General features: G+C 40.9%; 2 protein-coding genes across 2 annotated transcripts; both read right to left on the bottom strand.

Annotated features, from left to right (window-relative positions):
- Positions 1-250: 250 nt before the first annotated feature.
- tktb (transketolase b) lies at positions 251-6747 on the bottom strand. Its single transcript, XM_052057209.1, has 14 exons — positions 6503-6747; positions 4727-4844; positions 4530-4643; positions 4345-4442; positions 3409-3600; positions 2559-2686; positions 2290-2486; positions 1941-2105; positions 1613-1769; positions 1396-1526; positions 1228-1311; positions 1059-1155; positions 805-924; positions 251-732 (listed from the first exon to the last, which is right to left on the bottom strand). Exons 1-14 carry the CDS (start codon positions 6598-6600, stop codon positions 560-562), a joined length of 1872 nt encoding a protein of 623 aa, XP_051913169.1. The 5' UTR covers positions 6601-6747; the 3' UTR covers positions 251-559.
- A 2065-nt stretch (positions 6748-8812) lies between these two features.
- On the bottom strand, positions 8813-12489 carry lrrc23 (leucine rich repeat containing 23). Its single transcript, XM_052057275.1, has 8 exons — positions 12321-12489; positions 10878-10981; positions 10681-10801; positions 10226-10367; positions 10005-10135; positions 9781-9917; positions 9398-9602; positions 8813-9290 (listed from the first exon to the last, which is right to left on the bottom strand). The coding sequence occupies exons 1-8, from the start codon at positions 12393-12395 to the stop codon at positions 9267-9269; spliced, it is 939 nt and encodes a 312-aa protein (XP_051913235.1). The 5' UTR covers positions 12396-12489; the 3' UTR covers positions 8813-9266.
- Between the last annotated feature and the right edge of the window lie 122 nt (positions 12490-12611).

Raw genomic sequence — 12611 nt, 5'->3', positions numbered from 1 at the left:
CGATTCCCATTCATTCAGATCATGGTCAGCCAGGGGAAAAAAAAAGTCAATTGGACTCCGTTAAATTGATATTTTTCTTGCTTCTCCAAAACCAACTTTGTCTTACGTAAATATGCTACACGGCTAAATTTGAAGTGAACTTCTTTCCCATTCATGAGCAAGTTGATAGAGAATGCACACTTTCAAATTGCAAAGCACCGGTCAAATAAATTTAAACTCAGAAAAAATATATATATACCATAACGCAATACTGTGTTAAGCATGTTTAATTCAGCACACCAGACTACCAGTAACATTTTGTTGGGTTTTGGAATAGTAAACAAATTTGGAAGCTTTCTAAAAACGAACTATTCATTCAACAGTGTGAAGCAAAGAAATGTTTTGCATATACAGTAGTAGAATGTGAAGAGGTAACAAATAAGTTTGTCTGCAAACAATAACGAGATCACAAGTAGACTGGCTCTGGAAACAGACGAGTTAACAGGCACCTACAAGACTGCTGGAACAAGTCGGGTAAAAAAGCTGAGCATGATAACAAGCTGAAGAAGGTGCAGTCTCATCAGTTGGCAAATTTCTGGCGCACAGTGTTGGCAATATGCTTCGCGCTGATGTTGTAGTGGTCCAAGAGCTCCTGGGGCTTCCCACTGCGAGGAACGCTGGTGACTGCCAGCCGGGTCACTACAATGCCCTGCTCGTGGCCCACCGCCGACAAGACCGCCTCTCCAAGACCACCTGTGCAAAATGACACGTCGTAAAGGATCCAAATAGTCATGCATACACTCAAAGACAAACCACACCACCCACCCTCCTTGTAGTGGTCCTCCACTGTGATGATGTGTCCCCCTGTGGCTTTTGCACTGGCCAAAATGGTGTCGGCATCCAAAGGCTTGATAGTGAATGGATCAATCACACGAATGTTTTTCCCTTTAAAAAAAGGACAGAATTCAAGTAATCCAGAGTTTTTTATAAGAAGGACAGTTCTGATGACAACTCTTTTGTGACGCTAGATTGCAAACCCAATTTATACACAGAACCACTAGAGGGCAGTAAAGATATACCTTCACTTTGCAGCATGTCAGCAGCAGCCAGAGCCTCATGCAAAGTGACACCAGCTCCAATCACAGTCACAAGATCATTGTTAGACTGGCGCACAACCTGGTGGGAGTCAAGTTTCATTACATAAGGTTCTTTGTACAAACCTTAAAGCAGATAAGAATGACTATTCACCTTGGCTACACCAAGCTCAAAAGGCTCCTGAGCAGAATAGATGATTGGCGTGTCTGGTCTGCTGGTTCGGATGAAACACATCCCCTGAGGAAATCAAGGAAATGTCAAAAGCAAGTTGGCAATGCAATGCTCAAGAAGGGGGAGAAGGGGGGGAAAAAAAAAAAACACCTTTGTATTCGCTGCCAACTCCACAGCTCTCTCTGTGGCCACTGCGTCACTGGGGTAAAACACCGTACAAGTAGGGATGGCACGGAACATGGCCAGGTCCTCGAGCGCCATCTGAGAAGGACCATCCTCACCTGGAATGATAAAAGGCCATTGTTGAACACCCACTCGGTAAAACATAAAAAGAAGAAAGTGTGCAGATGTCATTCCAAAACCTCACCAATGGAAACGCCACAGTGGGACCCCACAAAGTTGACATTGGACTGCGAAATGGCTCCCATTCGGATCTGGTCATAGGCTCTGGAGAAGAAGGCAGCAAACGTGCTGACAAATACCACAGCGCGGTCACGAGCTGCGCAGCCAATTGCCACTCCCACCTGCAGCAGCAGAGTCAACGAAAATACTCCTTAGGCTTGAGGACTACACTATCTGGCTAACTCAACCAGTGCCTGAGTGAAATAGTACCAAGAGTCACATTTCCAAGTGAGTAATTGAAAATAAGAAGGTTTCGTTCAGCGTTCGCCTCAGAAAACTTGAATCTCATTTACCATGTTCTGCTCAGCAATGAAGCACTCGATAAAGCGGTCCGGGAAAGATTTCTGGAAGGTTATGGAGAACGTGGAATTCTTGGTGTCCCCATCGAGGGCGACCACTCTGCTGCTTGATCGGCCCAGCTTGGCCAGTGCATGACCGTACGCACGCCTCGTTGCCACCTGAAAGGGCAGAGAACAGAAGTTACCGCAAATTGTTTAACCACTTAATCGACCCAGCAAAGCAACCTTTTACCCACAGTATTCTGCTCCCACTGTGGAGGCCGGCGTTTTACAAATTACAAGCATACCAACAACAAACTTTCAATGGGTAAATGTACACAAAAAAAATTAAAATAAAAAAGACCTTTTCACCGCTCTTGTAGGATGGAGGTTCGGACAGGGGGATCATTCTTTGGTCGGCAGGTGTGACGTCATCCTTGGGCAGTTCAGGACACAAGGTCTTGTTGGGATTTTGAATTTGCCCCAGTATGTTATTCAAGAATCCATCCACCGTGTCCTTGGGGATGGGCTTTCCGTGCCAGTTCAATTCATCCTCAATACCTTGCCAAAAATAAAAGCCATTGAGTAAACGTGGAAAGAAAATGTTGAATAGGACGACGTAAAACACCCTACCTTTGAGGCCTTTTCCCTTAAGCGTCCGGGCAACAATGCAAGTGGGCTGGCCGCGACTCTGCTGAGCGTTCGAGAAAGCTTGACACAGTGCTTCCACATCATGCCCATCCACAACAATTGTGTTCCAGCTACAGAAAAATGTGAAATATATCATCGTAAGCTGTATGCAAGCCTTAACAACACTGAATGGGCTCCATTATCTCAGGTGACAATATTTAAAACTGTTGCAGTGCCATCGGCATTCATGACAGCATCCTATGAAAGATTTGGTTTAGTAGTTTTCATTTCGGTCCATGTGAAATAATGCCTTTCCAATATACATAATGGCTCTTAAAAAGTTAAGATTGTAGTATTTGGCTGAAATCCAATTTAAAATGATTTACCTTCTCAAAATGAGATACTTTGGGGTGAAAACAATCCGATCAAGCCCATTGTAGCGATGACCGTAATGCCACTTCAAAAAAGGTTTTCAGAGGGGGCAATTTGTTTGTTTGCGATTTTTCATACCTGCTACATGCCGAATTACTCAAGACTAAACTACCGTAATACATTGTCACTTTCTATTGTTCTACATTTGTTGTACTGTTGAGTAAAAATACCATTTAATTGTGTTTTTAAACATTGACTTAATGTGACTAAACTGATGAATTACTTTAATTTTCAGTATAGATGCTTTAAAACTGGCAATTAACAATTATAATAATAGCCGACAGATATTTAACTCACTTTTTTTGCCATCGACAATGCATTTATACCCTATGTAAAGATAATGACACTCAAAAGAACCTTTATGGTTGGTTGATTTCATTTTAGTCATATCGCCCGTAAGTAGATTGAAATGGTAACTCACCCAAAGGATTCGCAGCGCTTTTTATAGACATCCATTTGATGCTGGAGGGGTGCCGGATCACTCTGACCAAGCCGATTAACATCCATGATAGCCACCAGGTTGTCCAGCTTGTAGTAGGCGGCAAAGGCCATGGCTTCCCACACGGAACCCTCTGAACACTCTCCATCTCCCAGCAAACAGTACACACGGTAACTTTGGGAAATAAATAAATAAATAAATAAATACAAACAATTAATTATTGGTACATCCAGTAAATGGCCTGGCCTACAGGAGCAATGACCAATAGTGTTCAAAAAAATGTCACAGAAATCAAATTGGATTTATTTGGTTGTGAAAAATGGGTTCCTTTGAACATTATCCATTCTTTCACTGTAGTCATTTGATAAAATGAGCCAGTCAACGACAATAGACCGATTCAATAACCAAGGTGCAGGAGATGCCGAGTAAGACAGAGCTGATGATTAACTGATCAGGACAGCATTTAAAGACATATGCCACCAACATCCAGGACTCACGATAGGTTTTAGATTAAACAGGATTCCATTAAACAGAGCAGTTTCTTGAGAAAAATTAGTGTCAGACTATTGTTGAGGTCGACTCATTTTGTCGACTCCCTCCACCTGTCTGGCCCAACTTTGGACTTTGCCTTTCATGAACGCTTCCCACCTGGCTCACCACCATCTTTTCTACCGGGAGCATTGTGAGTGACTTCAGTAACATTAGCCAGTGATGAGGCAGAGATTTTACTTCAACCTTTTCTGTAAGCCAATTTGAGTTATTAGATTCATTGTAGCAGCCCTACTTTCCAGGGTCAAATTTGATTTGAAAGAAAAAAAGGAAAAACTTTAGCCTGCCAAATTTATTCCCTGCAGGATGAGTGGCCACACACACACACACACAGTCCCAATATAAACGGTCAAATGCACGCATATTCACCTGGCCCGGTCAAACATCTTCCCAGTGTATGCCATCCCACAGGCAGCACTAAGGCCCTGACCCAGTGATCCAGTTGCCACATCAACAAAAGGCAGTTTCTGGGAACACAAAAGAATACATATCAATGCAGTTGACCTCAAAGAGAAACAATGCACAGCAAGAGGAGCTTGGAGCTCTCGTCTTACTGGTGTGGGGTGCCCCTCCAGGTCGCTGTCAATCTTGCGCAGGTTGAGGAGTTCAGACTCCTTCACAAAACCGGCCTCAGCCCAGGCGGCATACAGGATTGGTGCCGCGTGCCCCTTGAAAAGTTGCAGGCGGGAACATTATGACCGTCGTAACATGCTACGTGCAAAACTGAGCTCAAACATGTACACATCGAAACCTTGGATAGCACAAAGCGGTCATTGCACGGGTTGGCGGGTTCGTCAGCTTTATAGCGCATGGTGTGGAAGAACAGCACAGACATGACCTCGGCTGCACTGCAGCAGGATGTGGGATGGCTGAGGGGGAAGAGCAAGGTGACAATTTCAATATATTCAGTTAAAAATTAAATAAAATAAACTGTGCACAAAACATGCAAATGTTACAAATATGGATTCTTCTGGAACATCATTAAAAATTTTCTTACACTCTGAGCATGTTAGCATCCACACAACCTTTGATATTTTGTGAGAACATCCACAAAGTCACATCATTATTAAATTGTCAGTTACCACTCAAGACTCCACCCCCAAAATGAACTCATGCAAACTTTAACTGTTAGATGCTGAAATAGTGGTCAGAGTATTGTAAGATTTTTTTTGAAATCTCTGTACTCAACAGCATCTCAGCTTCCCCATTTGGCTTGGGCTTTAAACTGCACCATTTCTACCAAACTTGCAACATGCCAAATTGTCAGTCATTATGGTTATGTTCCTCCTTTTCCACAGGATGCAAATTTACCCACTGTGCTTTTGCCAAGCGGTGTCCTGCTGGGAAATAAGGGAAATTAAAGGCATGAACTCAGAAACAAAGTAGATGAGATTTAAATCTTGTTTTAAATGTCAGCGCAAAAAGGCAATCTGTACGAATGCTTTCTGGTATGCGACTTCGGATCCAAGAGCCCATTAGAAAAAGTTCCTCAATTACATACCACTTTACACAAAAGATTCAGTCGAGATCTTTCCATATCATTAAAAGTCTACACCCTGCCCCGTTCAAATGACAGGTTTTTGTTAAACAAATTGAGACCAAGAAAAATAAATTTGAAAAAAATCCATCATCAACACGTTTTTTTTTTAAATTAAGAGTCAATACAACTAAACTGAAATGCAGCTGCACTAGTGAGCACCCCCTGTTCTCACTCTGAAATGGCTGCTAAAAAACAAGGATGAGTCTGCATTAATCAAAAAAATAAGTGTCGGAAAACAATAGCATTAACGGTTGCTTGACAAGGAAATACAGTATAGTCTGCAAAACCTGTTTGAGGTGACTTCCGTGAAGGAAGTGTTTGCATTTAACAGAAAGGCTTGTCGCACTGCCAAAAGATACGGTTACCAAACCGGGTGAACTTACGCAATCCAACAAACGTTTCAGCCTTCACAGCGACACAAATTTGTATGGCTGCAGACTACAAACTATGTCATTCACAACGTTGGTAACTCGCGACACAAACTAAATATGAGCAAATCGAGGTTCGAACCATCATGTCATCACTCTACGGTTCTGCTCGTTCTATCTGCATGCACCGGAAGTCCACCAAACAGTTTTCCGGTTTTTAGCCAGGACGTTGAGCAAGGGACTTATTGATTATTTTATTGAATCCAGAAACATCTGGCATGCATGTGTGGTCAGCACGTGACCCATCAGGTGACCGTTGTTAATAAAAATAGTTATTTAAAGAAACCCCTTTCCCGCCTTAAAGAACGACTGCAGTCCAGCATATTAGGGGCGTCGTTGTAATGGCGTAACACCATTTAAATCACTAACGCGACTCATGATGACTTCGAAGTAAACACATGGCTAATGACCACATTTTTTACGACAGTCAACTGGTGTACAGCACGTGCGTGCTACAATGGCCACAGAAAGCCTCGTGACCGTCAGCACTACAGAATGGTCTACAATGAGCTCGCACGTATCGTCAAAACAGCTAAAGAAGCCCGTTTGAGAAGTTTACCCAGAGTTGGAGGCGCATGTTGCTTTAATGGAGTGAATTCGCAGCTTGTTGGCGACGTCCTTGAGCGCCTGCATAGTTGCTTGGTCGGGCATGGCCATTGTTGATAGGGTTGCCTTCCTTTTGACTGTCGGAGTCGCTAAAACAAATGGTGCAGTGGGCTGTTTTATCTGGCGTCTACTTCCCGGTTTCGGTGGCGAATCACACCGACGTCTATTGAGCAGGAGGACGGGGGTTCCGAAATGAGGGTATTTAAATACACTCAAGCCCCGCCCACCAAAGTCGTCATTCAATAAGCGGAAGTAACCTCTCTGATACCTGAAGACAGGAAATATCCATTCATCCATCCTGATTCACTATATAAAAAGTCGAGTCTGTAATGTACTTAAATGTAAAAGTAGAAAATTGGGGCGAAAAAAGGCCACAAGGCTATTTTCGCAAACCAAAAGTCCATATATCCTTTTTTAAATTCAGGCAGTAAAAAAAAAACAATCAAAATCTGAGAAGAATGTTCAAATACAGAGAAATCGACTTAACTGTAACTAAATATATGTCAGCACGTTTTTTGGGCTACGTCCCATCATAGGAAAGTATTCTACACATAGACCTTAAGTGTCCAATCGCTATTGTTACCTGATAAAACGGTGAAACTGCTGTTGTGACAGCAACTGTTTGAAATAATTTTGGGATAGGGTTCACATTATCGTGGATCACCAACCTACAAAGCTACTTTTTGCGTGCTAATTGATGTGATGGACTATCAATTGGACACACACTTCTGAAATCACAGATTTACTCAAATTACCTTGAAATATCTTTTATTACTAAATCATGATATTCATCAAGGTTTGGTTTGGTTTGGTTTGTTTATTGAACATAAAACATATACAGTAATAATTTGACAGAAAATAAGGTAGATAAAAAAGTAAAAGAAAGAAATCAGTCTTCATTCAACACAGTTATTATGTTCAAGGGAGTAGGATGAAGTAAAAAAACTTATCTAGTCCTACCCCGTTATGTGTTTATATCTATTAAATCATTTTTATATCAATCAGAAAAGAAAAAGTAATAAGAAGTCTCCATTAAGACTCATACTTTACCCTTAACCGTGATATTTTCACAACTTTTGGTTTGTATCGGGATTATATACATCCTCACCCTGGCACTCTTGTGTCAATTTTCTCTTGTATTCATAATGGATATTGCAATACCTTTCTCTATTTATCAACTTAGTTCTGATTTATCATTATATTTAATGTTTAGTATTTATCATTTTAACTCTGATTGGTGTAGGTTGTTTGTACTATTTTTTTGAATTTGTTTTTGAACTCAGCAAGCGATTTACTCATTTTTAGTTCCGTTTCGAGATTATTCCACAGATTAACACCTTTGCTAGATACACTTCTTTGCTTGATGTTTGTTCTTGTTTTGAGTTTTTTGAATAAGTTGGTACCTCTTAATTCATGGTTGCTTTCTCGAATTTCAAAAAACTTCTGAATGTTTTGGCAGAGCAGGTTATTGTGTGCTTTGTACATTAATTGGGCGATTTTAAAGTCAACCAGGTCATAAAATTTCATCGTATTTAATTTAATAAATAGTGGATTTGTGGGTTCCGTATATTTTGATCTATTAATAATTCGAATTGCTTTTTTTTGTAGTTTGAGAATAGGGAGTATGTTTGTTTTGCAGGCATTCCCCATATTTCCACACAGTAGGTCATGTATGGTAATAATAATGAAGTGTATAATGTGTACAAGGATCTCTTATTTAGCACTTCCTTGGTTTTGCAGAGGATCCCTACGGTCTTGGCTATTTTTCTTTTTACGTTATCGATATGTGGTTTCCAACATAGTTTTGAGTCTATTACTAATCCGAGAAACTTAGTTTCATACGCTCTTTCTATTTCAATTGAGTTTACCATAATTTTAGCTTGGTGTTTGATTGGTCTTGTGCCAAAAACAATTGACTTCGATTTTTTCAGGTTAAGTGACAATTTATTTCTGTCGAACCAGTTTTTTAATTTGTTTAATTCGTTTTCTACGGTTGTCAGGAGCTGTTTCAGATTTATTCCAGAACAAGGTGAAGACACTTATCTTCACAATTTCTCACAAATATGATCAACAATGATTTTACAGGGTAGGAAACTCAAATGATTCACTGGTGAGCAAATTTTAAAAGAGGCGGGCAGGCTACTCATGTGGTCCTTGGAGGTTTGCTGCCGGCCGGCACCATGTTGTGGACCCCTTGCACAGACCGCATGTTCTTCTCTCAGAGAACCAGCAAGGTCACATGCTGTAAGATGACAAGCTGAGCTGCACTCACTTTCTTTATTGGAAGACAAGTTAATTTTCACTCTCTAGCAACAACTCAATGATGAGGTATGAAAATGGAATAGCAACACTCACATTTTCAATGGGAACCTGTAGCACTTAATATGTCTGCCTGTGTGTATTGCGACTCACCGCCACACTACTGTAGCGATACTTTAAAAGTGCAATTGCTTTGTTGTCAACAGGGAAATGGTCGCAAAATCACTTGGTCATCATTACACAGAGAAATAAAGAAGTGACTGCGAAGATGAAACCCTGTCAGATATGATTTTAAGTATTTGCGATTATTGGAATAGATGTAATTAAGTAAAAACAACAATAATATAGTGCATTAGACAACAATGTATCCAAGCTATGACCATTTTCAAGTTTCTAAAGAGGCATCCATCCAAACCAGTCTTTTCCAGCAAGTGGAGCAACTATTGCAAATATTTGACTTAGGCTGTTTCCTCTTTGAGTTCCTGAAATGACAAATGGCATACCATTAGAAGAAGCAATACAGGAACAAACTTTCCCTGAAGTGACGTGGAAACCACAGTGATTTTCTTTTTCTTTATTTTTTGTTCACCTTAATTGTCTTCCACACCTCAGCCCTCTCTTCCAGAGAAACGGGCTCTTTATCAAGGCGCTCCAGTTTTGGAATGAGAGTCAGGACATATGGCCGGTAATCTGTGGTCCCGTCCAGTGGATTCTCAGAGAGGACCACGACTCGCAGGGTTTTGGACACATGGCCAAGAGCCAGAAGACAGGTCTCGTCAAGGAAGTCATTGCTTCTGTGGGGGAAAGGGAGAGATACAGGAATGTTTTTTTTTCTCTTTCTCTTTTCTTCTTTCTACATACATTCTTGCTGCTGGAGGCTGTAAATTTCCCCAGTGTGGGACGAATAAAGGATATCTTATCTTAATGTTGTTGCTTTTGATTTTTATAGTGTGGCATCACTGTACAGCCTACCGGATATTGAGGTACTGGAGACATTTCATGTTGGCGCTGAGTCCATCTAGATTTGCAAGTTTGTTATTACGGAGGTGGAGAGTGGTGAGACTCTCTAACTTCTCCATGCCCTCAAGACTTGTAATAAGATTTTGGGCCTCAAATATGGAGAAAGAACACCATCACAAAAGGCAGAGACTTATGTATTTTAATTGAGCATTTTACAACTGACTTTTTTTTTTTACCAGATATAATCGCTGCAGATTAGGAAGGTTAATGCCATTAGTTGTAGTCAAGTTGTTTCCTCTCAGCTCCAATGTAGCCAGTTTGGAAAAAAGGCAACTCTCAAGACCATTCAATCTCTGTATACGGTTCCCTGTAAGCAGAGTAAAGGACACACACGACTTGAAGACAAACGTATGCACATGGTTTACGACACTTATTGAGATGCATTCATCAGCCCAACCTGAAAGATTGAGACTCTCCAAAGCTGGTCCAACAAGACCTTCCACCTCAGTGAGCCGGTTTGCTGCCATACTCAGCCATTGCAGGTAGGCCAGCTGAGAAAAGGTTTGTCCTTGGAAGCATGTAACATAATTCTTGTCAATCTAAGAAACAGTCCAGTTCAAACTTCAGTTAGAGTAGTGGTTCTCAAATTATTTACAAGACCACCTCAACAAATGCTTTCTCTCCAAGTACCACCATAATTAAAATACAGTAACATATTAGTACTAAAGAATATGCCAGTGTTAAAATTTAAGCCACTGTAACATTACGCACAATTTGAATACTGTAATAACACTGCTCTTAAAGTGACTCTTTCGTGGACTAGTAGTTGTGCCCGTACCACACAAAGAATCACAGTGCGAAAGTGGATGACAAAGTGCCATTTTTTTTCTTGATTAAAAAAAAAGACCTTGCCTTGAGCCAAAGAAGCTGAGTGAGGGATGACAGAGGTGAAAGGTCAGAAATGCGGTTGTTGGACACGTCCATGAACCGAAGGTGAACGTAATTGCTGATCGCAGCCATGTCACTTAATCTTCTATATTGAGTACAAGCAGAGAAGTGGAGGTTTACGATTGAACAGATTTGCTAGGTTGGCAATTTTGCCCTCTTACTTGTCCTTTAGGACGACTTTAATGAATGCATGTCTCAAGCCATTTCCTGTTCGGCACAGTAAAGACAGTCCTGGAATTATAATGTCTTGATCCAAGGGGCGAACCTGTTCATAAAACAAAGGAAAGGGATGCATCGACTCAGATTTCAGGGAGCAGGTTGAGCACACTGAACAATTCATTAACAATTATGGAATTATTCGCATGTGGCCCGTGTCAACACTTTGCCCTCTTGATGAAAGAAAAATTTAAAAAAATAGTTTGAAAAATGTTTTCAAAAACCGATCAGAATCAAAATAATCTCTTCAGCAAGTATGTAAAACACACAATAAATTTGTCCTCAGTAGTATAATAATATATAAATAAAAATATAATTTGTAATTTCTGTTCTTTGATAATTATGCATGTGAGGGTAGCGTTCACTCGAGTGGGGGGGGGGGCGATGTTTGTGAAAGGGGACGAGTGAAGACTGGCTCGGACAGACAGTCTGAGTGTTGAGCGCATGGGCGTGAGTTGTGGCCATCAGCAGCTCTGGTTGGTATGTGTTTTGTTGCCGTTCTGTTGAATAAAAAGTGAGTAGATTGCAACAGCGACCGTGTGCGTCCTTGATAACACTGAAGGTAATTCCAAAATATTGAATAAAAATCATGTGGATATGTGAATCGTGGCTGCTAAGAGAATATGAAGGGGTCAATTGTAGTTTTAAGGTCACCAATCATCTCTGGATGTCAATGTCTTAGTTACATTTTTTTACTGGGTATTCTACTGCCCTATACTACACCTTGATTAGGCCAGATAGATAGATAGATATCACGGTGGTGGATTGGTTAGCACTGATCGTCCACCTCACAGTGCAGGGGTCATGGGTTAAATTCTGGGTCATAGTATGCAGGAAGAACAGTACTGTAGTGCAATAATAAAATTCAGTTAGTTTTTTTGTGAAAAATGTACAAGCATTGGTTTCATGTTCAGCAGTTTTGTGACAGCCTTGATTTTTTATGCGAGAAAGCCCTTTGGTAAATATAGTATGTGTTTATTATTACTTTTTTTTTTTTTGCTTGTTTGTTTGCTTCGGACCCTTTGTTGTTTGGTTAAGATAGTGGTGCGAATGTGCTACCCTACACACTTTGCCAAGTCCGTGAGCTGGACAAACTGTAGTCTGCAGGGGACCTAACATGCACGTTTTGGATTTTTTTAATGGAGGACGGAATATCAAACGAAAGCTCGCAAAACCGGAAGCTAACGCGTACTCAAACAGAACGAACTCACACACACAACCCAGAAACATATGGGGGGGGGCTTCTCCAAAACTATTCACACCATTGAATAAGTAGCAAATTAAAGCCCAAATAAAACAGTAACTTTTAGCCTACTTGTGATCAGATGGTGATTGTGGGTGGTTATGTGATCCATTTTTCAAGCAGTTGGTCGAACGATAATCGTTACCTCGATTGCTTCTTCGTCCTCGTCTTGATTTTCTTCACCGTTTTCCACATCCGACGACACAGATTCCTCGTCCATTTGGGTCAGTCATTTGCAATTCCGTCCCCACCCAAGTTAACTCTTGATGGACGACTGACCGTTAAAGTCCCGTTTTCAAGTTGGGGCTGCAATGTTGTCCGTTGCCAAGAGACAGACACCGCCACCCACGTGGTGTAAGAGCGTGGGTATTTTTTTCTACTTCATAGTAAACATGGTAGGGTTTCAACTTTAGTGTCTGTGATGTTGAATGACAAT

Source organism: Hippocampus zosterae, chromosome 2 (assembly GCF_025434085.1).
Source record: "Hippocampus zosterae strain Florida chromosome 2, ASM2543408v3, whole genome shotgun sequence".
Taxonomy (NCBI): domain Eukaryota; kingdom Metazoa; phylum Chordata; class Actinopteri; order Syngnathiformes; family Syngnathidae; genus Hippocampus; species Hippocampus zosterae.
Note: the sequence above shows the minus strand (reverse complement) of the source record. Positions and strands in the feature narration are given on the sequence as shown.